The 27,632-nt window shown below is 40.0% G+C and overlaps 1 protein-coding gene across 2 annotated transcripts in view; it reads right to left on the reverse strand.

Moving 5' to 3' along the window:
* LOC126175757 (pyridine nucleotide-disulfide oxidoreductase domain-containing protein 2-like) overlaps positions 1 to 27,632 on the reverse strand; it is a 188,603-nt gene that overhangs the window by 121,718 nt on the left and 39,253 nt on the right. For both annotated transcript variants that reach the window (XM_049922724.1, XM_049922725.1), the window contains exon 5: positions 1,987 to 2,155. In XM_049922724.1, coding sequence (XP_049778681.1) covers positions 1,987 to 2,155 — 169 coding nt within the window. The remainder of the gene's footprint in view (positions 1 to 1,986; positions 2,156 to 27,632) is intronic.

Consider the following 27,632-nt stretch of genomic DNA (forward strand, 5'->3'; position numbering starts at 1 on the left):
TCTCCTTTTCCCCTCTCCTCTTTAGCCATTCACGCATCTTTTCATCCTGAATAGTTGTGTTTATCTTTATACTATATACCTCTTTACTTCTGTATGCATCCTCTTTGGTTTGAAGCTGGCACAGTACTTAACAATAGAATATCTTTGACTTCCCTCTGACAACCATGCCTCCATCCTTGCTACCCTCCCTGTTCACCTTTCCCTGTTGCTTCATAACCTGGGTTGTAGGTAACTGAATCCACTTTCCCTTCTTCCCTTGTTTCCCTTCTCTCCTTCCTGATGAAGGAACAAAGTTCCGAAAGCTAGGAATGTAAATTTTCTGTTCTGTATGGTGAATCTATCGGCTGTACTGAGCTGAGGTAAGTACTGGCCAGTCCCTCTATCTCTTTGTTACTATTTGTTTCACATCTTAATACGAGATTTTCCATTAATCATTTAGATAAAGTTAGTAAGAAGCACAAGGAGTGAGGTATTGGGTTTGGAGTCTGAAGGATGTTGGGAAAGATAGTGTTCAATAGCTGTAATATCATGGGCATGAGGGATGTCGGTGTGGCATCAACAGTGATGAGTAGGGATCCAGGAGGTAAAGGGGTGGGGATGATGGAGAGCCAGTGAAGGAAGTAGTTGTTGTCTTTGACATGGGAGGCTAGATTACGGACAACTGATTGGAGGTGTTTGTCAATGAGGGCTGAAATTCTTTCAGTGGGGGCACAATAACCAGCCACAATGGGAAATCCGAGATTGTTGGGTTTGTGGATTTTAGAGAGCCTGTAGAAGGTGAGTGTGCAGGATGTCATAGGGGTGAGGAGGGAAATGGATTTAGGGGAGATTTTCTGGCAAGGTCCTATGGCTCTAAGCAGGGATTGGCGTTTGTGTTGGATTTCTGGGATGGGATCGCTCTGGCAGAGTTTATAGGTGGGGGATCAGATAATTGACGGGGGCCTTCTGCTAGGTAGTCATTGCGATTCACAACAACAGTGGTGGAATCTTTGTCTGCAGATAGGATGTAGGTCAGGATTTGGTTTGAGGTTGTGTATCGGTGTTGTTTCTTCTACTGAAAGGTTGGAGTTCTGAAGAAGGAACCTGGCGAAGGATGGTGAGGTTAAGTTGGAGGTAAGGAATTCCTGGATGGTGACCAACTGGTGGTTAGTTGGGCGGGAGTAGGATCACAGTTGGATGGTGGTATAAATTTAAAGTGGCAGGGTTCAATGTTGGAATTAGGGTAGTTTTGGTTGAAGGGATTTGTGGCAAAGAAGCGCTTCCATTGCAGGGATTGAAGGATGTGGCCGAAAGCTTTATGTGTAAGACTGTTCCATTATTCCCCTGGCAGGGTTTGGGCCCTTTATCAATATACTTGTGCCATCACTAAACATTAAAGGTTCTGAAGAATCCTCCAACATACCAGATACATAATTTCTGTAGACTATGCACAGAGTGGAACAATCACCATATCTTGCAGAACACCACTTATATGTTCCCCCACTCTGGGTTTACCTTATTTCCTTGTGACCATAAATTTTCGTTTGTTAAGATAAGTCTTCATTCATGGAAAGGAGAAGACCCCATACCATTTTAAATTTTATGACAGAATTTTATGATTTACACAATCAAATGCCTTGGCAAGATTACAGAAAACGTCAATAGGATGACTTTCTTATTGACTTCTAATATAAATCCACAATTTTTGTACTGTGAATGGCATATTGCATGAGCTTCTATACTTGTACAAGAAATATTTTACACAGTTCATCTCAATATGTTGTCTGTACGTAACAGAAGAACTCTCTATCTTGCAAATGGAAATAATGGTGTAAGTTACACACTGTGATATAAGCTGAAGCCAAAGGAACAACATTACACATAATCATGTTCATCCTTTAGGTTTGTGCCATTTACTGTCAATTCTAACTTTTATGCATAGTTTGTTTGTATCAGTTAATATTACCAATATCATTAATGTATTAAAATACATGAAAAGGTTCTCACCCACTTCCAGGTGTATGTGGACCAACCATTGATCCAATAAGAGAATCAGTTGCTAAAGTTGCTTTCAGAGGCTCTGATTCAAACCAGCGGGACAAAATTTTACCAGCAGGAGCTGTCATGAAGTCCCATAGAGCAGGAAAGTCATTGGCAGATGACAGAAGTTGTCTTCCTGAAGCAATGATCAAAATAACATAATTAATGTTTTTAGATAAATGAATTATAATATTTTCATACAACATAAAAAATTCTGTCAGGCTCATTCAGAGAATGGAAGATTTGACTGTAAAAATTAGTGGAGATGCTGAGTCACAGATATGCACAACGAAAAGACTCGCACAATTATAGCTTTTGGTCATTAAGGCCTTCGTCAACAACAGACACACATACACACACAACTGCAGTCTTAGGCAACTGAAATCACAGTTTCCTGAGACTGAAATCATGTGTGTGAGTTGCATTTGCATGAGTGTGTGTGTGTGTGTACGAGTATGTGTCTCATTTGTTGATGAAGGCCTTCATGGCCGAAAGCTATAATTGTGCGAGTCTTTTTGTTGTGGCTATCTGAGACTCAGCATCTCTGCTATAAGGTGAGTAGCAACTTTCCTTCTCATAATATTGTTACATTCTATCCTGAATTTTCCATTGTTTGACTGGAACAATTCTTTTAGATAATCCTTAATTCTTCATTTGTATCAGTGATACAAAAGACAAAACTACCAAGAAGAGTCAGTAAAAATGCAGTTCTTGTTGTAAGAAATCTTTCAGAGTTCTTTGAAATGAATGTTAAGATTGAATATTAGCAATGTTTGCAAGAGAAAATAAATGTGAAATTACCATCAAAAGAAACAGAAATAAGTGGCACAGGGATACATAAACTTAGAGTCAATAAAAATTATTTTCTCAGGAGAAAGAAAACAGAATAAAAGAACATGAAATACAGGTGTTGTAAGGGAGGAAGCACCATTCAAATCCCCGTATTGGTAGATCATACATTCTGAGGCACCTTTTCTTCCCTTCATCATATATATATGTCTGCTTGTGTCTGTGTATATGTGGATGGATATGTGTGTGTGTGCGAGTGTATACCTGTCCTTTTTTCCCCCTAAGATAAGTCTTTCCGTTCCCGGGATTGGAATGACTCCTTACCCTCTCCCTTAAAACCCAAATCCTTTCGTCTTTCCCTCTCCTTCCCTCTTTCCTGAAGAGGCAACCGTTGGTTGCGAAAGCTTGAATTTTGTGTGTATGTTTGTGTTTGTTTGTGTGTCTATCGACCTGCTAGCGCTTTTGTTTGGTAAGTCTCATCATCTTTCTTTTTATATATACGTGATTGTTGGGTTCAGATTAATGATATGAATATAATAGAAGGGGCTTGGTAACCAGCTACAATGGGGCAGCCGGGATGATTGGGTTTGTGAATTTTAGGAAGAAGGTAGAAGGTAGGGGTGCGGGGTGTCGGTGGGGTCAGGAGGTTGATGGAGTCAGGTGAAAGGTTTTGTAGGGAGCCTAAGGTTCTGAGGATTCCTTGAAGCTCTGCCTGGACATCAGGAATGGGATTACCTTGGCAAACTTTGTATGTGGTGTTGTCCGAAAGCTGACGCAGTCCCTCAGCCACATACTCCCGACGATCAAGTACCACGGTCGTGGAACCCTTGTCCGCCGGAAGAATGTATGTCTATTCACAAGATAAAAGATTTTATATATATATATATATATATATATATATATATATATATATATATATATATATATATAATCTTTTATCTTGTGAATGGGCATAACTGATTGGATAATTGTCTCAAGGGATTACTATTCTGAAACTGTCACATGTGTAAAACTGAAACCTTTGGAATGAAAATAGAACAGGCAGCAGAATACTTTACTCCAAAAGGCATAATGATGTGGCTAAGAACAACTGTGTCATTATGTTTTATAGTTAATAGAATGGAGTAATGCAAAGTAGCAGAAATGAGAACAGCGAGAAACTGAACAATGGAAACTCCAGGTAGGAATATCAACAATGTAGGAAAAGACAGATTGCTACTTCTGATCCAAGGTGCTGGAGTTGGTGGTCATGTGCACGTGAGGTACCCTTGGTTTGTGTGTGTGTGTGTGTGTGTGTGTGTGTGTGTGTGTGTGTGTGTGTGTGTGCGCTTGCATCTCTTTTACTGATGAAGGCTGTGGCCAAAAGCTGTATTTGAGTCTTTTATTTGTGCTTGTCTGCAACTTGACATGTCTTCTTCACAGTAAGTAGCAATCTGTCTTTTCCTACATTGTTAATATCAGTATTTATGGTCATGAAGCAGATGGAGTTAAGGAATTCTACTATCTAGGCAGCAAAATAACCAATGACAGATGGAACAAGGAGGACATCAAAAGCAGACTAGTGCTGCCAAAAAGGGCATTTCTGGCCAAGAGAAATCTGCTAGTATCAGACATAGGCCTTAATTTGTGGAATAAATTTCTGAGACTGTATGTTTGGAACACAGCACTGTGTGGTAGTGAAACAAGGACTGTGGGAAAACCAGTACAGAAGAAGAATTGAAGCATTTGAGACCTGGTACTATAGACAAATGGTGAAAATTAGGCGGACTGATAAAGTAGGGAATGAGATGTTTCTGTGTAGAATCGGAGAGGGAAGGAATATGTGGAAAACACTGCCAAGTAGAAGTGACAGGATGATAAGATATTTGTCAAGACATCAGGAAATAACTAACGTGGTAACAGAGAGAGCTGTAGAGAGTAAAAACTGTAGAGGAAGACAGGATTGGAATACATCCAGCAAATAATTGAATTGAGGATGTAGGTTGCAAGTGCTACTCTAAGATGAAGAGGTTGGCTTAGGAGAGGAATTTGTGATGGTCCATATCAAACCAGTTAGCAGATTAATTTTTTTTAGTAATTTTCTGGTTGCCATTTGTTGATTCATAAGCATAAGGATAGGATTCCAATACATTTTAATTTATCCTGTAGCATGGTCAGGATACACAAAAATAGAGTATATGAAATGTGGTATGATGAATGTTAGTACTATACTGCCATTTTAGTACAGTCACCTTTAGGAAGAGAGTCCGAAAAAGAGTCTAGTTCAATGCTTGGTTTGTGAAAGAATCAAGTTTGGTAAAATGAGGAGGGTGGAGGAAATGGAAAGTAATGTGAGGTCTTTTTGGTGGTTGTGGATATTGTCAAGCTCTTAAAGTAGAATATTCATCAGCTGTAGATACTTGTAAATAGTACAGAAAATGCATATAGGGATTTCAAGAACTTCAGATAGCCCCTTTTGTTTTTGAAAGCAGATGAAGAATTTGATCATGTACTAACACTGAATACACCAACAAATGTTTTAATTTGTTCTAAATGTGTGAGTCTATGGTGCAACAAACGTACCTACAATTTCACAACACTGCATGGAAACTGTATTACAAAATTTTCCTAATATAATGAATTTCCTCAGTGGCATATTGATATTTACAAAGAGATTCATTGAAATCTTCATCTATATATATAAGTATAATAGAAGGAAACATTCCACGTAGGAAAATTATACCTAAAAACAAAGATGATGTGACTTACCAAATGAAAGTGCTGGCAGGTCGACAGACACACAAACGAACACAAACATACACACAAAATTCAAGCTTTCACAACAAACTGTTGCCTCATCAGGAACTCTTTGTCTTTAAATATGTCTGCTTGTGTCTGTATATGTGTGGATGGATATGTGTGTGTGTGTGAGTGTATACCCATCCTTTTTTCCCCCTAAGGTAAGTCTTTCCGCTCCCGGGACTGGAATGACTCCTTACCCTCTCCCTTAAAACCCACATCCTTTCGTCTTTCCCTCTCCTTACCTCTTTCCTGATGAGGCAACAGTTTGTTGCGAAAGCTTGAATTTCGTGTGCATGTTTGTGTGTCTGTCGACCTGCCAGCACTTTCATTTGGTAAATCTATATATATAAGCATACTCCACAAGCCATCTTACAGTGTGCAGCTGAGGGTACCTTGCACCACTACCAGCCATTTCCTTTCCTGTTCCTATTGCAAATAGGATGAAGGAAGAGTGACTGTCTGTATGCCTCTGTACAATCCTTAATTTCTTTGATCTTATCTTCATGGTCCTTACATGAACTATATATTGGCAGAAGTAAAATCATTCTGCAGTCATCTTCAAATGTGAGCTCTTTAAATTTTCTTAATTGTTTTCCTCGAAAAGAATGTCACCTTCCTTCCATGGATTCCCAGTTGAGTTCCTTAAGCATCTCTGTAACTTTTATGTTGTCTGAACCTAGCAGCAACAAATCTGGCAGCCCACCTCTGAATTGCTTGAGTGCCTTCCTTTAACCCGACATGGTGAGAATCCCAAGCTCTTGAGCAGTACCCAAGAAATGATTACACTAGCATCTTATATGTGGTCTCCTTTAAAAATGAACCACACTTTCCTAAAATTCTCCCAATAAACTGAATTCAACCATCTGCCTTCCCTACTACAATCCTCAAATGCTCATTCCACATCATATCACTTTGCAATGTTATGCCTAGATATTTAATCAGCTTTACTGTGTCAAGTAGCACACAACTAATGCTGTAGTCAAATGTCACAGGACTTTTTTTCCTGTTCATTTGAATTAACTCACATTTTAAGCATTCTGCCATTCATCACACCAAGTAGAAACTTTAAGTCATCTTGTACGGTATCCTCCTACAGTCACTCAATGACAGCATCTTACCATACAGCACACCATCATCAGCAAACAACCAAGGATTTCTGCTCACCCTGTCTGTCGGATCATTTATGTGTGCAGAAAATATTAGCAATCATATTGCACTTTTCTGGGGCACTCCTGAGAATACCCTTATCTCTGATGAACACTCACCGTTGGGAACAAAGTACTGAATTCTGTCACTTACGAAGCTTTTGAACTACTCACACATCAGGGAACCTATTCCATATGCTCAAACCTTCTTAACATTCTACAGTCAGGCACTATGTCAAATGCTTTTTGAAAACCTAGGAATATGGAATATGCCATTTCCTTCATCCACAAGGCTCCTGCTCTCAGCTAACATACAAGTACATCTACAGAGTGGCAAGTTAAGTGTGTTATCTTTTTCTGTGTTTTCCTCATAGTATATTTATTAAATTTCATGTGTGTGTTTGTGTTTAAGAGGTTTAATTTTGTGTTCTTGTGAGTGTAAATTCATTCAGTCTGTAGCACAGTAGTTGCTCATTTGTTTTGTTTTGAAAGTAACTGTCTATTCATTTAGTGAGCCAGTCAGTCAGGCTCCAGCTCTCAGCTGATGAATGAGTACCACTACAGAGTGGCAAGTTAAGTGTTTATCTTTTTCTGTGTTTTTCTCAGCATATATTTATTAAATTTTGTGCATTTTTTTTAAGAGGTTTAATTTTGTGTTTTCGTAAGTGTAAATTCATTCATTCTGTAGCACAATAGTTGCTCACTGAACAGCCAGTTACATTGCTCATTAACACATCAGCTTCCATTGGTGACACATCAGGAGGGTAGCAAGTTGTGTATGTAGAATTCTATCTGCTTTTATAGTTTACTTCTTGAGTTAGTCTTGCTAGGATGGCTACAATGTACGCATGCTGCATGTGGACACAGGGAGAGCTGGCCACAGTTCGTGAGCAGCTGAATGTGCTTTTAGCTACATGCAGGCTATTGCCTCGAGGTGTATTGAAGAATGTGGTGAATTACACGGGACACCTCAGGTGTTGCTTGTTGTGCCCACAGGCTCTGCCTCCAAAGCACCTCCTAGTGCACCCTACACGTTGGATCCAGGACCAATGTTAAGACTGGGCACCTGGACTCACCCATTCACCCTGTGAGTGGGCAGGGGACCCTTCAGAAGGGTCTGAGCAGGCACATGTGAAGAGGGGGGGGGTTACTAGTTATTGGGAGCTCCAATGTTAACACACATTATAGAGCCCCTTATGTAAGTAGCATTCAGGGCTGGAAAGAAAGCCTATTTCCATTTGCTACATCTGCCAGGGAGCCTCATCCAAGATGTGCAGGTAGCTTTGCCTGTGGCTATAGAGTGTGAAGGGTGCAGTCATCTCTAAGTTGTGGCTCATGTTGGCACCAATGTTCCTGTTGCATGGGTTCTGAAGTGATCCTTAGTTTGTACATGTGGCTGGTGGAGGTGGTAAATACTTCTGGCCTCATGTGCAGGGTGCAAGCAGAGCTTGCAATTTGCAGTATTTCCAGAGTTGATCAAAGTCCTTTGATTTGGAGCCAAGTGGAGGGTCTCAACCAAAAGCTTCATTGACTCTGTGACAATCTTGATTGCAGATATTTAGACCTGTATTATTGTGTGGGAATTTGAAGGACTCCTTGATGTGTCAGGGGTACACTACACAAACGAAACAGCTGCTTGGGTAGCCGAGTACTTGTGGAGTTCATATGAAGGTTTTTTTAGGCTAGGCAGTAGTTTGAGGTCAAAATTTGATCAGTAGACTGTCAAAGTAATCAAATAAAGTTCCCAAATTAGCTGCCCTCCAGGGAAGTTCTTGCACTCAAATTATTCTTGGGACCGAGAACTGGCTAAAAACCAAAACGGAAAGCTCTGAGATATTTAGCGAGTCATGGAATGTACATTAGAAAGACAGATTAGAGGTCATAGGAGGGGGAGTGTTCATTGCAAATTACAAAAATATTGTCCCTGTTGAGGTTGAAGTTGAGTATGGTATCAAAGTCATTTGGTGGTGTATAACAGGTGTTGGTGAAACCAAGTTAATTGCTGGATGTTTTTACCAGTGACCTGGTTCTGCTGTGACAGTTCTAGAGTCATTCAAAGAAAGTCTATGGTCAATAGTCCATGAATACCCAGATTGTCAATACTAGTTGGAGGCAACTTTACCCTGCTGAGTATAGACTGGGATGTCTATGGGTTCATGGTGGAGTGTACAGACAAATAGTCATGTGAAATACTTTTGAAAACTGTCTGGAGCCCATATGCACTGGAAATATCTTATACCTTGTAGCTATAAATAGGCTGGACCTTACTGACATTGTCAGTATAAAAACTCGGATTAGCATTCATGATGTCATTATAACAACTACGATTACAAAAGTTAATAAATCAGTCAAGCAGGCTAGGAGGGTGTTTCTACCAGAAAGAGTAGGTATGCAGTTATTAGCATCTCACTTAGACAGTGCACTGACATTACTTAATTCCAGTACGATGAATGTAGAGGAATTATGGTCAAAGTTTAAGCAGATTGTAAATCATGGTCTGGAGAGTTGTGTGCCTAGTAAGTGGATTAAGGAGGGAAAAGAACCACCACGGTTTAATAATGAAATTTGGAGGATACTGAGGAAGCAAAGGCTGTTGCACTTTTGGTTCAAAAGGGAATGCACAAATGATGACAAGAGAAGGTTAGTAGAAATTTGCAAGTCTTTTAAAAGAGATATGCGTGAATAATACGACAACTACCTTAGCCAAATATCTGGCAAAGAACCCAAGAAAATTCTGATCTTACGTAAAATTGCTAAGCGGGTCTAAGGCTTCCATTCACTTCCTTGTTGACCAGTTTGGTGTGCCAGTTGAGGATAGCAAAATGAAAGCCAAAGCTTTAAATTTTACTTGCAAGAAATCATTTAATAAGAATCCCTGGTGTAGAGAAACAACTGAAAGATTTGGAAGCAAATAAATCACCAGGCATGGATGGAATCCCAGTTCGATTTTACAGAGAATACTCTATGCCATTGGCCCCTTACTTAGCTTGCTTTTATCATGAATCTATCACCCAGCACAAAGTCCTAAGTGACTGGACAAAAACACTGATGGCTCTAGTATATAAGAAGGGTAAAAGAAAGGACGTGCAAAATTACAGGCCAATATCCCTAACTTCTGTCTGCTGTAGAATCGTTGAACATATTCTCAGATCGATATGATAAACTTTCTTGAAAGTGAGAGGTTTATGTCCATGAAGCAGCATGGTTTTAGAAAGCATCACTTGTGTGAAACTCAGCTTACCCTTTTCTCATGTGATATACTGCCAACTATGGATGGAGGGCAACAGGCAGATTCCATATTTCTAGATTTCTGGAAAGCATTTGACGTGGAACCTCATTGCACGCTGTTAAATGAAGGTATGAGAATATCAAATAAGTTCACAGAAATGTGAGTGGCTTGAAGACTTGTTAAATAGTAGTACCCAGTATGTTGTCCTCGGCGATGAGTGTATCATCAGGAGTGCCCCAGGGAAGTGTGATAGGACCACTGTTATTCTCTATATAGATAAATGATTTGACGGACAGGGTAGGCAGAAATCTGCAGTTGTTTGCTGATGATGCCATAGTGTATGGTAAAGTGTTGAAGTTAAGTGCCTTAGGGAGATAAAAAAAGACTTAGACAAAATTTGCAGTTGGTGTGATGAACACTAGCCTTAAATATGGAAAAATGGAAGTTAATGTGGATGAGCAGGAAGATCAAACCTGTAATGTTTGGAAACAGCATTACTAGTGTCCTGCTTGACACAGTCAAGTCAGAATGAGATTTTCACCCTGCAGTGGAGTGTGCGCTGATATGAAACTTCCTGGCAGATTAAAACTGTATGCTGGACCAAGGCTTGAACTCGGGACCTTCGCCTTTCGCGGGCAAGTGCTCTACCAACTGAGCTACCCAAACATGGCTCACAACCCATCCTCACAGCTTTACTTCTGCCAGTAACTTGTCTCCTACCTTCCAAACTTTACAGAATGAGATTTTCACCCTACAGCAGAGTGTGCGCTGATATGAAACATCCCCCAGGCTGTGGCTAAGCCATGTCTCCACAATATCCTTTCTTTCAGGAGTGCTAGTTCTGCAATGTTCACAGGAGAATTTCTGTAAAGTTTGGAAGGTAGGAGACGAGGTTGTCAGAGGGAAGCCCAATGATGTTCCTGCGCCTCGATCCCATCTCGAAAATGAGTTTCCTCCAGGCCTGCAAAATAGTTGTCAACTCTGGCTGTCAATTCTTTGTTTGAAGTGAATCTTCATCCACCAAGAAAATTTTTCAGTTTTGGGAGCCAAATCAGGTAAATATGGTGGGTGAGTCAACAATTCATACCTTAATTTGTGTGATTTTGCCATTGTGATGCCACATGTGTGGGGGCGCAAGTCAAGAGTTACAGCACCCATCTTGCAGATAATTTTTCATTCCTAATTCTTCAGTTAAAATGTGATATACCCTTCAGATGACAATTGGCAAGCATGAGCAATTTCACACACTTCCAATTGGCGATTGTCCAAGACCATATTGGCAATTTTGCAATGATTTCTGGAGTAATGACACATCTTGGCCCACCACTGCACTGATCATCATCTAAGCTCTCCTGACCAAATTTAAATTCATTTGTCCACTTGGCAACAGTTGAATATGAAGGAGCAGAGTCTCCCAGTGTATTCTGGAAATCAGCAGGAATTTCCTTTGCTTTCATACCTTTCTTTGCAAAGTTCTTCATCTCTGCTCGTATCTCGATTTTTTCCATCTTCGCAAATCACTATGCGGGAACAACAACAGAGCCACATCACCGCCACAGCTCTCTTCCAAGAGCACTGATATGGCACATGTTTACAGGCAATAGTCTAGTAAATATCATGTGAACAACTCGTTGTGCAGGTGTTTACCTCTCATGGTGATTCCGAGAACTTTTCAAACCACCCTCGTATTATGAAAAGGAAAGTTGCTATTAACCATATCGCAGAGGTGCTGAGTCGCAGATAGGCACAACAAAAAGACTCTCACAATAAAAGCTTTCAGCCATTAAGGTCTTTGTCAACAATAGACAACAGACACACATACACACACATATGCACGCTCACGCAAACACAACTCACACAAACACCTGGAGCCTCACTCCTTTTGATGGCTTCACGAGGTCTATAAAAATTCCCGAAATGTGCTCTTTATTGTCAAGCCCACTTCAAGCTTCATTCAGGAATGGAAAGATGGCAGTAACAGCAGATCTGGATGTGTGAAAAACATGCTGTGAGTGTGAGAAAGTTTTTCTATGAAGTTTATTGATATTTTAAGTTAATATTTTCTCCATCATCTTGGAAATTCCAGATAGAAGTGATACAGACCTTTAGATAGAAACAGTTAGTTTTATTCATTTTTTGTAGGTGGATTTCACATCAGCTGTTTTAAGTTTATCTGAGAATATCCTTTCTGATAGAAAATAGGTGTAGATGTTGACTAGAGGCTTGACTAAGAAGGGAACACATTTATTTATAATGAAGTCAGTGACGTTGTTTGTACCAGAAGATTGTTTCAATTAGAGTTCCTTAATTGTGTGTAGCATTTCCTTCTCATTGGTAGGATGGAGAGGAGACATCTGTCAGTTAACCTACATCTGGACTCATTCTTAATGCCACACTGTGAATTTTGGCACTGTTGTTGTTGTGATCTTCAGTCCAGAGACTGGTTTGATGCAGCTCTCCATGCTATTCTATCCTGTGCAAGCCTCTTCATCTCTGAATAACTACTGCAACCTATATTCTTCTGAATCTGCTTAGTGTATTCATCTATTGGTCTCTGTCTACAATTTTTACCCTCCATGCTGTCTGCCCCTGGTAGCTGAGTGGTCAGCATGACGGAATGTCATACCTTATGGCCTGGGTTTGATTCCCGGCTGGGTTGGAGATTTTCTCTGCTCAGGGACTGGGTGTTGTGTTGTCCTTACCATCATCATTTCATCCCCCTCAACACACATGACACTGAAGTGGTGTCAACTCGAAAGACTTGCACCAGGCGAATGGTCTACCAGACGGGAGGCCCTAGCCACACGGCATTTCCATTTTACTCTCCATGGTTCCTCCAATACTAAACTGGTGATTCCTTGATGCCTCAGAATATATCCTACCAACTGATTCCTTCTTCTAGTCAAGTAGTGCCACAAATTCCTCTTCTCTCCAATCCTATTCAGTACCTCCTCGTTAGTTACATTATCTACCCATCTAATCTTCAGCATTCTTCTGTAGCACCACATTTTGAAAGCTTCTATTCTCTTCTTGTCTAAACTAGTTATCATCCATGTTTCACTTCCGTACGTGGCTACACTGCATACAAATTCTTTCATTGTCAGAAAAGACGTCCTGACACTTAAATCTATACTCAATGTTAACAAATGTCTTCTTCAGAAATGCTTTCCTTGCCATTGTCAGTCTACATTTTATATCCTCCCTACTTTGACACTCATCAGTTATTTTGCTTCCCAAATAGCAAAACTCATTTACTGCTTTAAGTGTCTCATTTCCTAATCTAATTCCATCAGCCTCACCTGATTTAATTCAACTACATTCCATTATCCTCATTTTGATTTTGTTGATGTTAATCTTATATCCTCCTTTAAAGACAGTATCCATTCCGTTCAGCTGCTCTTCCAGGTCCTTTGCTCTTCTCTGACAGAATTACAATATCGTCAGCGGACCTCAAAGTTTTTATTTCTTCTTCATGGATTTTAATTCATATTTATCTTTTGTTTTCTTTACTGCTTGCTCAATATACAGATTGAATAACATCAGAGATAGGCTACAAGCCTGCCTCACTCCCCTCTCAACCACTGCTTCCCTTTTGTGCTCCTCATCTCTTATATCTGCCATCTGGTTTCTATGCAATATGTAAGTAGCCTTTCACTCCCTGTATTTTACCCCCACCACCTACAGAATTTCAAGGAGAGTATTTCAGTCAACATTGTCCAAAGCTTTTTCTAAGTCTACAAATACTAGAAACATAGGTTTGCCTTTCCTTAACCTATCTTCTAAGGTAAGTTGTAGTGTCAGTATTGCCTCACATGTTCCAACATTTCTACGGCATCCAAACTGATCTTCCCCAAGGTTGGCTTCTACCAGTTTCTCCATTCATCTGTAAAGAATTCATGTTAGTATTTTGCAACCATGACTTATTAAACTAATAGTTTGGTAATTTTCACACCTGTTAGTACCTGCTTTCTTTGGGATTTGAATTATTATATTTTTCTTGAAGTCTGAGGGTATTTTGCCCACCTCATACATCTTGCTCACCAGATGGAAGAGTTTTGTCACAGCTGGCTCTCCCAAGGCTATAAGTAGTTCTAATGGGATGTTGTCTACTCCTGGGGCCTTATTTGGACTTAGATCTTTCAGTGCTCTGTCAAATTCTTCACACAGTATCATATCTCACATTTCATCTTCATCTACATCCTCTTCCACTTCCATAATATTGCCCTCAGGTATATCACCCTTGTATAGACTCCTTCCACCTTTCTGTTTTCCCTTCTTTGCTTAGGATTGGTTTTCCATATGAGATCTTGATATCCATACATGTGGCTCTCTTTTCTCCAAAGGTCTCCTTAATTTTCCTGTAGGCAGTATCTATCTTACCCCTAGTGATACATGCTTCTATGTCCTTACATTTGTCCTCTAGCCATACCTACTTAGCCATTTTGCACTTCCTGTTGATGTCATTTTTGAGACGTTTGTATTCCTTTTTGCCTGCTTCATTTACTGCATTTTTATATTTTCTCATTTCATCAGTTATATTCAGTATCTCTTCTATTATCCATGGATTTCTATTGGCCATCATGTTTTCACCTACTTGATCCTCTGCTGCCTTCACTATTTCATCCCTCAAAGCTACCCATTCTTCTTCTACTGTCTCTCTTCAATCTTTTGTTAATGCACTCTCTGAAACCTCTCTACAGCCTCTGGTTCTTTCAGTTTATCCAGGTCCCATCTCCATAAATTCCTACCTTTTTGCAGTTTCTTCAGTTTTAGTCTACAGTTCATAACCAATAAATTGTGGTACGAGTCCACATCTGCCCCTGGAAATGTCTTACAGTTGATAACCTGGTTCCTAAATCTCTGTCTTACCATTACATAATCTATCTGAAACTTTCCAGTGTCTCCAGCCCTCTTCCATGTACACAACCTTGTTTCTACATCTACATCTACATGATTACTCTGCAATTCCCATTTAAGTGCTTGGCAGAGGGTTCATCGAATCACAATCATACTATCTCCCTACCATTCCACTCCCGAACAACGCGTGGGAAAAACGAACACCTAAACCTTTCTGTTCGAGCTCTGATTTCTCTTATTTTATTTTGATGATCATTCCCACCTATGTAGGTTGGGCTCAACAAAATATTTTCGCATTCGGAAGAGAAAGTTGGTGACTGAAATTTCGTAAATAGCTCTCGCCGCGACGAAAAACGTCTTTGCTTTAATGACTTCCATCCCAACTCTCGTATCATATCTGCCACACTCTCTCCCCTATTACGCAATAATACAAAACGAGCTGCCCTTTTTTGCACCCTTTCGATGTCCTCGGTCAATCCCACCTGGTAAGGATCCCACACCGCGCAGCAATATTCTAACAGAGGACGAACGAGTGAAGTGTAAGCCGTCTCTTTAGTGGACTAGTTGCATCTTCTAAGTGTCCTGCCAATGAAATGCAACCTTTGGCTCACCTTCCCCACAATATTATCTATGTGGTCTTTCCAACTGAAGTTGTTCGTAATTTTTACACCCAGGTACTTAGTTGAATTGACAGCCTTGAGAATTGTACTATTTATCGAGTAATTGAATTCCAATGGATATCTTTTGGATCACCTCACACTTATTGTTATTTAGCGTCAACTGCCACCTGCCACACCATACAGCAATTTTTTCTAAATCGCTTTGCAACTGATACTGGTCTTCGGATGACCTTACTAGATGGTAAATTACAGCATCATCTGCAAACAACCTAAGAGAACTGCTCAGATTGTCACCCAGGTCATTTATATAGATCAGAAACAGCAGAGGTCCCAGGACGCTTCCCTGGGGAACACCTGATATCACTTCAGTTTTACTCGATGATTTGCCGTCTATTACTACGAACTGCGACCTTCCTGGCAGGAAATCACGAATCCAGTTGCACAACTGAGATGATACCCCATAGGCCCGCAGCTTGATTAGAAGTTGCTTGTGAGGAACGGTGTCAAAAGCTTTCCAGAAATCTAGAAATATGGAATCAATTTGAGATCCCTGTCGATAGCAGCCATTACTTCGTGCGAATAAAGAGCTAGCTGCGTTGCACAAGAACGATGTTTCCTGAAACCATGCTGATTACGTATCAATAGATCGTTCCCCTCGAGGTAATTCATTATGTTTGAATACAGTATATGCTCCAAAACCCTACTGCAAACCGACGTCAATGATATAGGTCTGTAGTTCGATGGATTACTCCTACTACCCTTCTTAAACACTGGTGCAGCCTGCGCAATTTTCCAATCTGTAGGTACAGATCTATCGGTGAGCGAGCGGTTGTATATGATTGCTAAGTAGGAAGCTATTATATCAGTGTAATCTGAAAGGAACCTAATTAGTATACAATCTGGACCTGAAGACTTGTCCGTATCAAGTGATTTGAGTTGCTTCGCAACCCCTAAGGTATCTACTTCTCAGAAACTCATGCTAGCAGCTGTTCATGTTTCAAATTCTGGAATATTCCATTTGTCTTCCCTGGTGAAGGAATTTTGGAAAACTGCATTCAATAACTCCGCTTTAGCGGCACAATCGTCGGTAACAGTACCATCGGCACTGCGCAGCGAAGGTATTGACTGCGTCTTGCCGCTTGTGTACTTTACATACAACCAGAATTTCTTCGGATTTTCTACCAAATTTCGAGACAATGTTTTGTTGTGGAACCTATTAAAGGCATCTCGCATTGAAGTCTGTGCCAAATTTCGCGCATCTGTAAATTTTAGCCAATCTTCCAGATTTCGCGTTCTTCTGAACTTCGCATGCTTTTTTCATTGCCTCTGCAACAGCGTTCGAACCTGTTTAATGTACCACGGGGATCAGTTCCATCTCTTACCAATTTATGAGGTATAAATCTCTCAATTGCTGTTGCTACTATATCTTTGAATTTGAGCCACATCTCGTCTACATTTGAATAGTCAGTTCGGAAGGAATGGAGATTCTCTCTTAGGAAAGCTTCTAGTGACACTTTATCCACTTTTTTAAATAAAATTATTTTGTGTTTGTTTCTGGTGGATTTGTAAGAAACGGTATTGAGCCTAGCTACAACGACCTTGTGATCACTAATCCCTGTATCAGTCATGATGCTCTCTATTAGCTCTGGATTGTTTGTGGCTAAGAGGTCAAGTGTGTTTTCGCAACCATTTACAATTCGTGTGGGTTCGTGGACTAACTGCTTGAAATAATTTTCGGAAAACGCATTTAGGACATTCTCGGAAGATGTTTTCTGCCTACCACCGGTTTTGAACAAGTATTTTTGCCAACATATCGAGGGAAGGTTGAAGTCCCCACCAACTATAACCGTATGAGTGGGGTATTTATTTGTTACGAGACTCAAATTTTCTCTGAACTGTTCAGCAACTATATCATTGGAGTCTGGGGGTCGGTAGAAGGAGCCAATTACTAACTTAGTTCGGCTGTTAAGTACAACCTCCACCCATACCAATTCGCACGGAATATCTACTTCGACTTCACTACAAGATAAACAGACTACTGACAGACACAAACACTTCACCACCAATTCTGCCTGATCTATCTTTCCTGAAGACCGTCTGAGACTTCGTAAAAATTTCTGCAGAACTTATATTCTTAAACCAAGTGTTAGCTATGATTAAGTTATGCTCTGTGAAAAATTCTACCAGGCGGCTCCGTCTTCCATTCCTTACCCCCAGTCCAAATTCACCTACTACTTTTCTTTCTCTTTCTTTTCCTACTATTGTATTCCAGTCCCTGTGACTATTAAATTTTTAGCTCCCTTAACTATCTGAATATTTTCTTTTATCACATAATACGTATCGTATCTTCAATCTTTTCATCTTCTGCGTAGCTAGTTGGCATATAAACTTGTACTACACGGCAGGCATGGGCTTTGCGTCTATCTTGGCTACAATAATGCATTCACTATGCTGTTCGTAGTAGCTTATCCACTTTCCTATTTTTTTTATTCATTATTAAACCTACTCCTTCGTTGCCCCTATTTGATTTTGTATCTATAACCCTGTATTCACCTGGCCAGATGTCTTGTTCCTCCTACCACCAAACTTAATTAATTCCCACTATATCTTACTTTAACCTGTCCATTTCCCTTTTTAAATTTTCTAACCTACCTGCCTGACTGAGGGATCTTACATTTTATGCTTTGATCTGCAGAACTCAAGTTTTGTTTCTGATGATATGGTCAACCTCCTGAGTAGTCCCCACCCAGAGCTCCAGATGGGGACTATTTTACCTCCAGAATATTTTACCCAAGAGGACAACACCATCATTTAACCATACAGTAAAGCTGCATGCCCTCGGGAAAAATTATGGCTGTAGTTTCTCTTTGCTTTCAGCCATTCACAGTGCCAGTACAGCAAGGCCTATTTGAGTGATGTTACAAGGCCACATCAGTCAATCATCCAGACTGTTGCCCTGGTACTACAGAAAAGGCTGCTACCCCTCTACTGTGGTTGCATCTACAGTACGGCTATCTGTATTGGTGAGACATGCAAGCCTCCCCACCAACAACAAGAACCATGGTTCATTTTGACATATGAGATTTTTTTGTTACATGTGAGAAATATGAACTAAATTTACTTGTAATTTTTTTTTCGTATAATAACACAGCTGTGCTTTCAGAATTGTCAAAATTTTGCAATACTGTATGCTCTGGTGCTGTTCCTCTCATTACACTATGCCAAATGGTTTTCATTTTACTTTCAGAATTTTTTATATATCTGTCATATATTATTCTTTTCATCTGTCTCACAACAATGCTGAGAATTTTCTTGTAGGATTCAAAATAGGAAAAAAACCGCAATGATGCATTAAAAATGGGCACAACTAATGCTATTGTCACTCTAAATCAGATTGTGGAGAAACCTAGAGAGTTTAATATCACAGCCTAATTGTGTGACAATTGAACAAGTGATGAGCTGTTACTATCTATGGACAGTTATCACCAGCTTTAAAGACAACCATGGAAGTGAAAAACCAAGTGACAAAGGCAATAAGGGTGGCCAGATTCCTGGAAAATACTGTATGGAGAAAAAGGGTTATGACAACTGACTAGAAAATAAAAATATATAAAAAAATGGTGCTTGCGATTATGACATATACAGCAGAAAATAGAACAGAAACAAAAAAGATAAAACAAGAGTTAATGGAAGTGACAATGAAGGTACTGTAAATGGATGAAAACAAAGAAAAGAAATTGGAAGATCATGTAGAAAGGATGGATCCCACAAGACTAGCTAAAATTTGTAAACATGGATGACTATAAGGGAAATGCCTATGTGGATGATCTCCAAAGTTATGGGACAGCAGTTGGTCCGATACCTCTTTGGTGTGAAGCAGACAAATGGGAGAAACCCTAGTTAGCAGAAAAAGAAGAAAAAGATTTTAAATAGCAATCAGAATCTGGAACTGTGTTCTGCTTGAAAATTTTGTGTAGTAATGAGTTTCTATTTGAAGATATTCATACTGCAGTGGTAATTCAATTATTTTTTTTACATTTCTTTCAAGTATTTTTTTAAGAGCCATGTACTAGTGACTACTGAACAACAGTTATCCTATTCAGACAAGGAGGCACTGGCAACTGTACAGATTGTAAAAAAATTCTTCTATTAAACACATTCATGTAATTTCTCTGCCCAAACTCTTTGTCTTTAAATATGTCTGCTTGTGTCTGTATATGTGTGGATGGATATGTGTGTGTGTGCGAGTGTGTACCCGTCCTTTTTTCCCCCTAAGGTAAGTCTTTCCGCTCCCGGGACTGGAATGACTCCTTACCCTCTCCCTTAAAACCCACATCCTTTCGCCTTTCCCTCTCCTTCCCTCTTTCCTGATGAGGCAACAGTTTGTTGCGAAAGCTTGAATTTTGTGTGTATGTTTGTGTTCGTTTGTGTGTCTGTCGACCTGCCAGCACTTTCATTTGGTAAGTCACATCATCTTTGGGGCTGGTCACAACATCACAATTGAACAAGAAATACCTCATGGTGAATTCAGTAAATTTCTACTGTGACAAATCAGGCAACTATTAATAGGAGCAGAATATGGGGTTAGAGATGCACAGAAAAATCAGAATTTGTGGATGATTGTATAATTTCTGGAGGCAGCAACAAAAATGGCATGTGCTGGAAACAAGCTACCAGAAACGAAGTACAATAGTAGTTGATTGTGTACCGTTCAAGCATTGTATTGGTATTCCAGTTACACTATGGGAAACAGTTATGAACGATCAACATCTAGTTCATGTAAGGATTATTAAAATTGAGGGCGTTGTTTGTTCCTTCATTTACTGACCTCATATCAAAATAGCTATCAAACATGTCTCCAAATCTTGCAGTGAGTGTGACAGACATGCATATTCTCCTCTAAAATTTCTTCACTATTCAGGTAATCATGAAAGATCCCCCTTTTAATCCAGCAAAAATGGTCAAGCAAAAATTAAGGCTGCTATTTATGCCATGTCCACCACACCAGGATCATCACTAGCAAATTAAAAAAAATCTTCACCAACACAGAAAATCACCAAAAAGCACAACATAACAACTACCTGCTCAGTGTTTCCTTGGTCAGAGTATAAAGACCAGAATAGAACTTGTATGGCGTACTAACACACAAATGAACATTATGGAAAAATAAGCCATATTCTCTGATTCATTCTGAAACTTTTAACCTAAGCAAGTAGTCTGTTTATGTCAAAAAAACCATATATGAATCAGAGACAGATTTGTCACATGATTATGTGAGCTACATCTTCATTATGAGCTCGATTATGAAGGTCAATAATTCAAGAGAAACGTTGACCAGATTTACAGCTACACTAAAGATAGTGGGACAAAGCAACCTAAGAGCACCATATTTAAAGAATGATGATCTGCCTAAGTCTGCCATGTCCTACAAGAAGAAGAATAAGCCACATCAAGTACATTTGTATGCCAACAAATGTATATCTGCTTCTACAGAGTTACAGACGCTATCTTCACCTCTGTGATCACATGTACTCCCATGCTGACCCGTGTCTCATAATTGTCATTGGTTTCTTGTTGATCTCTGAGGTCACCCCTGATGGAAAGGAGGAAGCTGGGACTCTTCACACAACTACTTCCCCTCAGTGGCCACAGATCTTATGACACTCAACAGGACTACAGACTACATTGTCCTCCTCAGTGCTATCAGCCAGATGTATACTTTTAATAAGTCACCTCTGTAGCTGAGTTTTCACTGTGTCTGCTTATCATGTAAAGGACTCAAGATCAGCTCCTAGTACCACTAGGGATTTTTTCTTGATGAGAGGAATAGAAAACAGTGTGTTAAGCCTTGCAATGCCAATTAAGGAGATACTTGAGTGAGAAATAGAGGCTCCAATGTCTGAGAAGTTGATAAATGGCAAAGAGAACATTATGCTGACACCACACTCTCCACCTTGCACCTAAATGATGGCATTGGCTGGGGATGGCAAGGAGACCAGTCAGCAATGAATGGGTTCACAGAACTAGAATGCAGAGCTGGTATATATATTATTTTGTATTTGACCTTTAGTCCTGTAGGAAGGAAGAGTGTTAAGTGTGAGCTCAAAGACTGGCACTGACTCTGTGGATGCCCTATGGATAATGTTCTCTTTATTAGGAAATGGAGGTATCAATGGGTCTGACTGTGCATGTGTCATACTGCTCAGTTTAGTTGACAATAAATATGTGTTCCAAATGCAGCTAGTTGTAATAACTTCAAACAGCGCACTTCGTTTATTCCTTTATGTACAACAACACATACAAAATACAGCACATGTCACATTGTGTGTGTGTGAAGAAAAACATAGTATTATCAGGAAAATAGCTACATTGAAAAATGATGTTGCTCTTCCTCTTACACTGCGTCTGCTTGTGTCTGTGTATATGCGGATGGATATGTGTGTGTGTGCGAGTGTATACCTGTCCTTTTTTCCCCCTAAGGTAAGTCTTTCCGCTCCCGGGATTGGAATGACTCCTTACCCTCTCCCTTAAAACCCAAAGTGTCTGTGTATATGCGGATGGATATGTGTGTGTGCGCGAGTGTATGCCTGTCCTTTTTTCCCCCTAAGGTAAGTCTTTCCGCTCCCGGGATTGGAATGACTCCTTACCCTCTCCCGTAAAACCCAAATTCTTTCGTCTTTCCCTCTCCTTCCCTCTTTCCTGATGAGGCAACCGTTGATTGCGAAAGCTTGAATTTTGTGTGTACGTTTGTGTTTGTTTGTGTGTCTATCGACCTGCCAGCGCTTTTGTTTGGTAAGTCTCATCATCTTTCTTTTTAGATATATTTTTCCCACGTGGAATGTTTCCCTCTATTATTTACAAAGAATAAAATGAAATATTCTGTATTTTACTATTAACTGGTGGTTAAAACTAAAAATAGTGTTCTTGGGCCTTAGAGCCATATTTTTTGAACAAACATATTTAATTTGCAAAGTAGATTTTCAATAATCTTCACAGTTATTAATGATACTTTTTCTGTTTCACATTCTGGGTATTCATTTTATTTTACTGATGCATAGGTTTTTACAATCGTTTTCAGCTATTCTGTATTTTATTCTCATAGGAACTTGAGTAGTGCAAATATATCTTTTTTCTTTGCATCTGTAATCCCTGGATATGAAGTATTCAACATCATGATTTTAGTCTTCAGTATTGGCAATGAACATTCTATTTTTTATTTGATAAGTAATGAATGTTCCTACATAAGAATACATGACTGAAAATGAGTTTCTGTTATAATTCAAAATAAAATATTTCTGTATTCGAAATTGCATATTTCCTTTTGGGTTCTTGCTGTAGTATGGTGATAGAGCTAATGCCAAATCCACAATAATGTCCACTCTCCCTACTGCTTAGTGGTTGCTGGATTCTTTCTGCAGCTCTGAAGCACAGTAATATATTGGCACACATTCTCAATGTTTTGAACATTTCTTTAAAAAGGCCAAAGTTACATTTGCACTCACTGTATGAGTGTCCTTAACTAGAAACATATATTTTGTGGATACTTTTTTTGAATCTGAAAGCCATGTGCAAAATCCAAATGTGCTCATATTTTTATTTTTCCCTCTGCACAAATCCAACAGAAGTACAAGTCTTAATGTTGTTTGGATCCTGGACTTTACTATTTGTGAAATCATATAAAAAGGAATGAATAGAATTTGTAAATTTGAACCTTTGTTTGCTGCACCTTCTAGAAAACTCTAAAATGTGCATGACTCATCATTTCAACACAGAACATTAAATATACAAAACCACATTAGCCTCTTGAAGAATTGCACACTAATGCTCAGCTTAGGCGGGGGCAAGTAATTGAACTCTAGTACTAATGATCCACATCTGTATTTTCAAGTTTGGTTGACTTCAGATGCTTTTTCTTTACCTCTTTACGAGGAATTTCATATTCCCAGCAAAACACATAGACATCAGTTCTCAGTTTTCAAAATGAATACAAACTATTCTATCTAAATATCTAATAATAAGTTTCATACTAGTTTCATGGAAAAAATAATTTTGGAAATATTTGAATAATTTTGCAACACTAAAGTCAGGGTTGTCAAAATATTCTCTTTGAGACTTGCCTTGGCAATAATGTGATAGTTTGAAAGGAAACTGGTCCCATTGTGCTCTAAACCTGTATGAAATACCTGGATTTTCACTGTGGCATCAGGCCACCAGCACACTACACTTCAAATCATCCACCATCAGCATCTGCAGTGGCCAGCCACCAGAGGCTGCCTGCGGTGGGTCACAGGATTTGTGAACATGACACATACTGGAGCCCTGCTCTACATAATGATAGCTGCAGCAGACACTCACTCTCAAATATGTTCTTACCATTTGCTTGTATCAGCTTCTATATTTGTTGTCCATTTGTATGTGCATGGATGGACTTTGGTTAATTATGGCCGCACTGTTATTTGTGTCATGCAGAATGACATTGTGAGATCAGATCATTTCCTGTAAAACTGCTACTGTTTCATGTGGTCTGTTGCTGTGTTTCCCCATACTATCTTCTACTGTAAGAGTATCATCATTCAACACCTTTAAAACTGTTTTCAATTAACTCTTAGTAACTTGCAAAACTTTCTGTAATATGGATTTACATACTACAGTACTATTCTTGTTGTATTTTAGATGATAAATATATGAAGAGTTATGGTTCTGGCCAGATTCAGTTTTATCAGATGTTCTACATACTTTTTTCTTTTCAATTAAACTTAAAATATATGTACCTCTTTTCACCTACAGCCCAAAATCTTTCATGGCTCTCTTCTAGATCTTTTTGGTTTATTTTTACTAAACATTCCTTTGCACAGCAATCATTACTGACTTCAAATTTCTTAGAACTGTCTTTCTTACCAGTTTTTGGCAAAACATAACATTGTCCAGAATTTCTCTACTTATTTACAACCTCTTTCTTCCACTTCCCATTCTGAATGTTATGTTTTCTTCCAATAAGTTGGTTCTCATATTCACTCTCTGTACTCTTTTGCGGGCGCTGATAACCACGCAGTTGAGCGCCCCACAAACCAAACATCATCATCACTCTCTGTACTGGATGTGTTATTATAGTCCCTTAAATTTAGTCTGTGTTAAAGATATCCTGTCACTAATAAATAGGTCTCTGCACAATGCACATGAAACACAGACTGAAGTGGTGTGGACGTTGCTTGTATACTGTTTACAATGGTCTGTGGAACAATGACTTGATGTAGTATGATGTTCAAATGTTTTTAGAGGGTTTTGTGTATGTTGGAGAGAAATCATATTTTGTCAAGAGAAAGACTTGTTCAAAAAGATGAAATATTTGCAGGACACAGAAAAACAACTTAATGGACTGAAAGTTGTTGTTCCAGAGAATGCCTCAATTTTTCTATTATTCTCTTACAAATAATGTTTCCTGGTGTTCTGATTAGATGTCCAAAGAATGAGAAGCATTTCTTCCTGGTTGTGCTCGTTACCAGTTATATTTTCTTGTGTACTGTTTCATTTCAAGCTATTCTCCAGAGCCAATTACTCTATACTAAGCTTGTAAATGACTTTAAAGAATTCAGAGGCCACCTTTAGCTGCATGTACACTCCTGGAAATTGAAATAAGAACACTGTGAATTCATTGTTCCAGGAAGGGGAAACTTTATTGACACATTCCTGGGGTCAGATACATCACATGATCACACTGACAGAACCACAGGCACATAGACACAGGCAACAGAGCATGCACAATGTCGGCACTAGTACAGTGTATATCCACCTTTCGCAGCAATGCAGGCTGCTATTCTCCCATGGAGACGATCGTAGAGATGCTGGATGTAGTCCTGTGGAACGGCTTACCATGCCATTTCCACCTGGGGCCTCAGTTGGACCAGCGTTCGTGCTGGACGTGCAGACCGCGTGAGACGACGCTTCATCCAGTTCCAAACATGCTCAATGGGGGACAGATCCGGAGATCTTGCTGGCCAGGGTAGTTGACTTACACCTTCTAGAGCACGTTAGGTGGCACGGGATACATGCGGACGTGCATTGTCCTGTTGGAACAGCAAGTTCCCTTGCCGGTCTAGGAATGGTAGAACGATGGGTTCGATGACGGTTTGGATGTACCGTGCACTATTCAGTGTCCCCTCGACGATCACCAGTGGTGTACGGCCAGTGTAGGAGATCGCTCCCCACACCATGATGCCGGGTGTTGGCCCTGTGTGCCTCGGTCGTATGCAGTCCTGATTGTGGCGCTCACCTGCACGGCGTCAAACACGCATACGACCATCATTGGCACCAAGGCAGAAGCGACTCTCATCGCTGAAGACGACACGTCTCCATTCGTCCCTCCATTCACGCCTGTCGCGACACCACTGGAGGCGGGCTGCACGATGTTGGGGCGTGAGCGGAAGACGGCCTAACGGTGTGCGGGACCGTTGCCCAGCTTCATGGAGACGGTTGCGAATGGTCCTCGCCGATACACCAGGAGCAACAGTGTCCCTAATTTGCTGGGAAGTGGCGGTGTGGTCCCCTACGGCACTACGTAGGATCCTACGGTCTTGGCGTGCATCCGTGCGTCGCTGCGGTCCGGTCCCAGGTCGACGGGCATGTGCACCTTCCGCCGACCACTGGCGACAACATCGATGTACTGTGGAGACCTCACGCCCCACGTGTTGAGCAATTCGGCGGTACGTCCACCCGGCCTCCCGCATGCCCACTATACGCCCTCGCTCAAAGTCCGTCAACTGCACATACGGTTCACGTCCACGCTGTCGCGGCATGCTACCAGTGTTAAAGACTGCGATGGAGCTCCGTATGCCACGGCAAACTGGCTGACACTGACGGCGGCGGTGCACAAATGCTGCGCAGCTAGTGCCATTCGACGGCCAACACCGCGGTTCCTGGCGTGTCCGCTGTGCCGTGCGTGTGATCATTGCTTGTACAGCCCTCTCGCAGTGTCCGGAGCAAGTATGGTGGGTCTGACACACCGGTGTCAATGTGTTCTTTTTTCCATTTCCAGGAGTGTATATTCAGAAAGATAAAGCATGTTTAATATAAACATGGGTGATAACTGGAATTTATATATTTTTTATATTTAGAGTCCAAATTATGTGATAAATCATAAAATGAGTGAGACATGAGGAACTCATTTAACTTTATGGCTCTGAGCACTATGGGACTCAACATCTTAGGTCATAAGTCCCCTAGAACTTAGAACTACTTAAACCCAACTAACCTAAGGACATCACACACACCCATGCCTGAGGCAGGATTCGAACCTGCGACCGTAGCAGTCCTGCAGTTCCGGACTGCAGCGCCAGAACCGCTAGACCACTGCGGCCGGCATTTAACTTTATTTCTAAATATTTAGGGATATCTAATTTCCTGCCTGCTATCTATTGGGAACCTTTTAAGGGCTTATGTAGCAGAATATAAAAATCCATTCTGAATCCTAGATAGGGATATGAAGTACACATGGAAATTATTACTACTTCTAACACTGGGATACTGAATTTTATAATTCATACTAAATACATTCTTATCATAAACCATGAATATCACTAAGGAGTAAATGCAGTGGTATGTGAATGTAACAGTTCCTAGACCCCCAAAGATGCTTCTGTGAGATGTTCTGTTAATTTTGTTACACAACATTTTTTAGCCATGATTCGATAAATAAATACTTTTTGGACCTTAGCAACATTGTTCAGAAAACTACACTATGGAGCAATGTACAACATAAATCACATTTGCAGATCAATAATGAGACTTATAGTGCAAAATATATGACACTTTGCCTTTTGATTTACTTAGCCATGTACTGATATTACCCCAGAATGTTGTTTTCTGGGTGTCTAGAATTTTCACACAGAAGAGCTTAATTTGGTGTGTGTCAATCTCTCTTTTTCTTGTAGCTGCACACCATTTTTAATCCTCAATCAGGAGCACCATTTTTCACAACACAAGCGGGTGTGTGATGTATTTTAAACACATGTCAAGAATAGTCGTCTTTATGTACCAAGGTAATCATGTATCCCAAGGTAATCATGTATGAGCCAAATCACAGTTTAATTAAATAATGTTAACATAAACTTACATTATATGAGCTAAAGAACTGTTTCATTAAATAATAATAAAATAAACTTTCATTATATCAGTCTGTTGGCAAGTACAAGTGTT

The sequence above is a fragment of the Schistocerca cancellata genome, chromosome 3 (genome assembly GCF_023864275.1).
Source record: "Schistocerca cancellata isolate TAMUIC-IGC-003103 chromosome 3, iqSchCanc2.1, whole genome shotgun sequence".
Classification (NCBI taxonomy): Eukaryota; Metazoa; Arthropoda; class Insecta; order Orthoptera; family Acrididae; genus Schistocerca; species Schistocerca cancellata.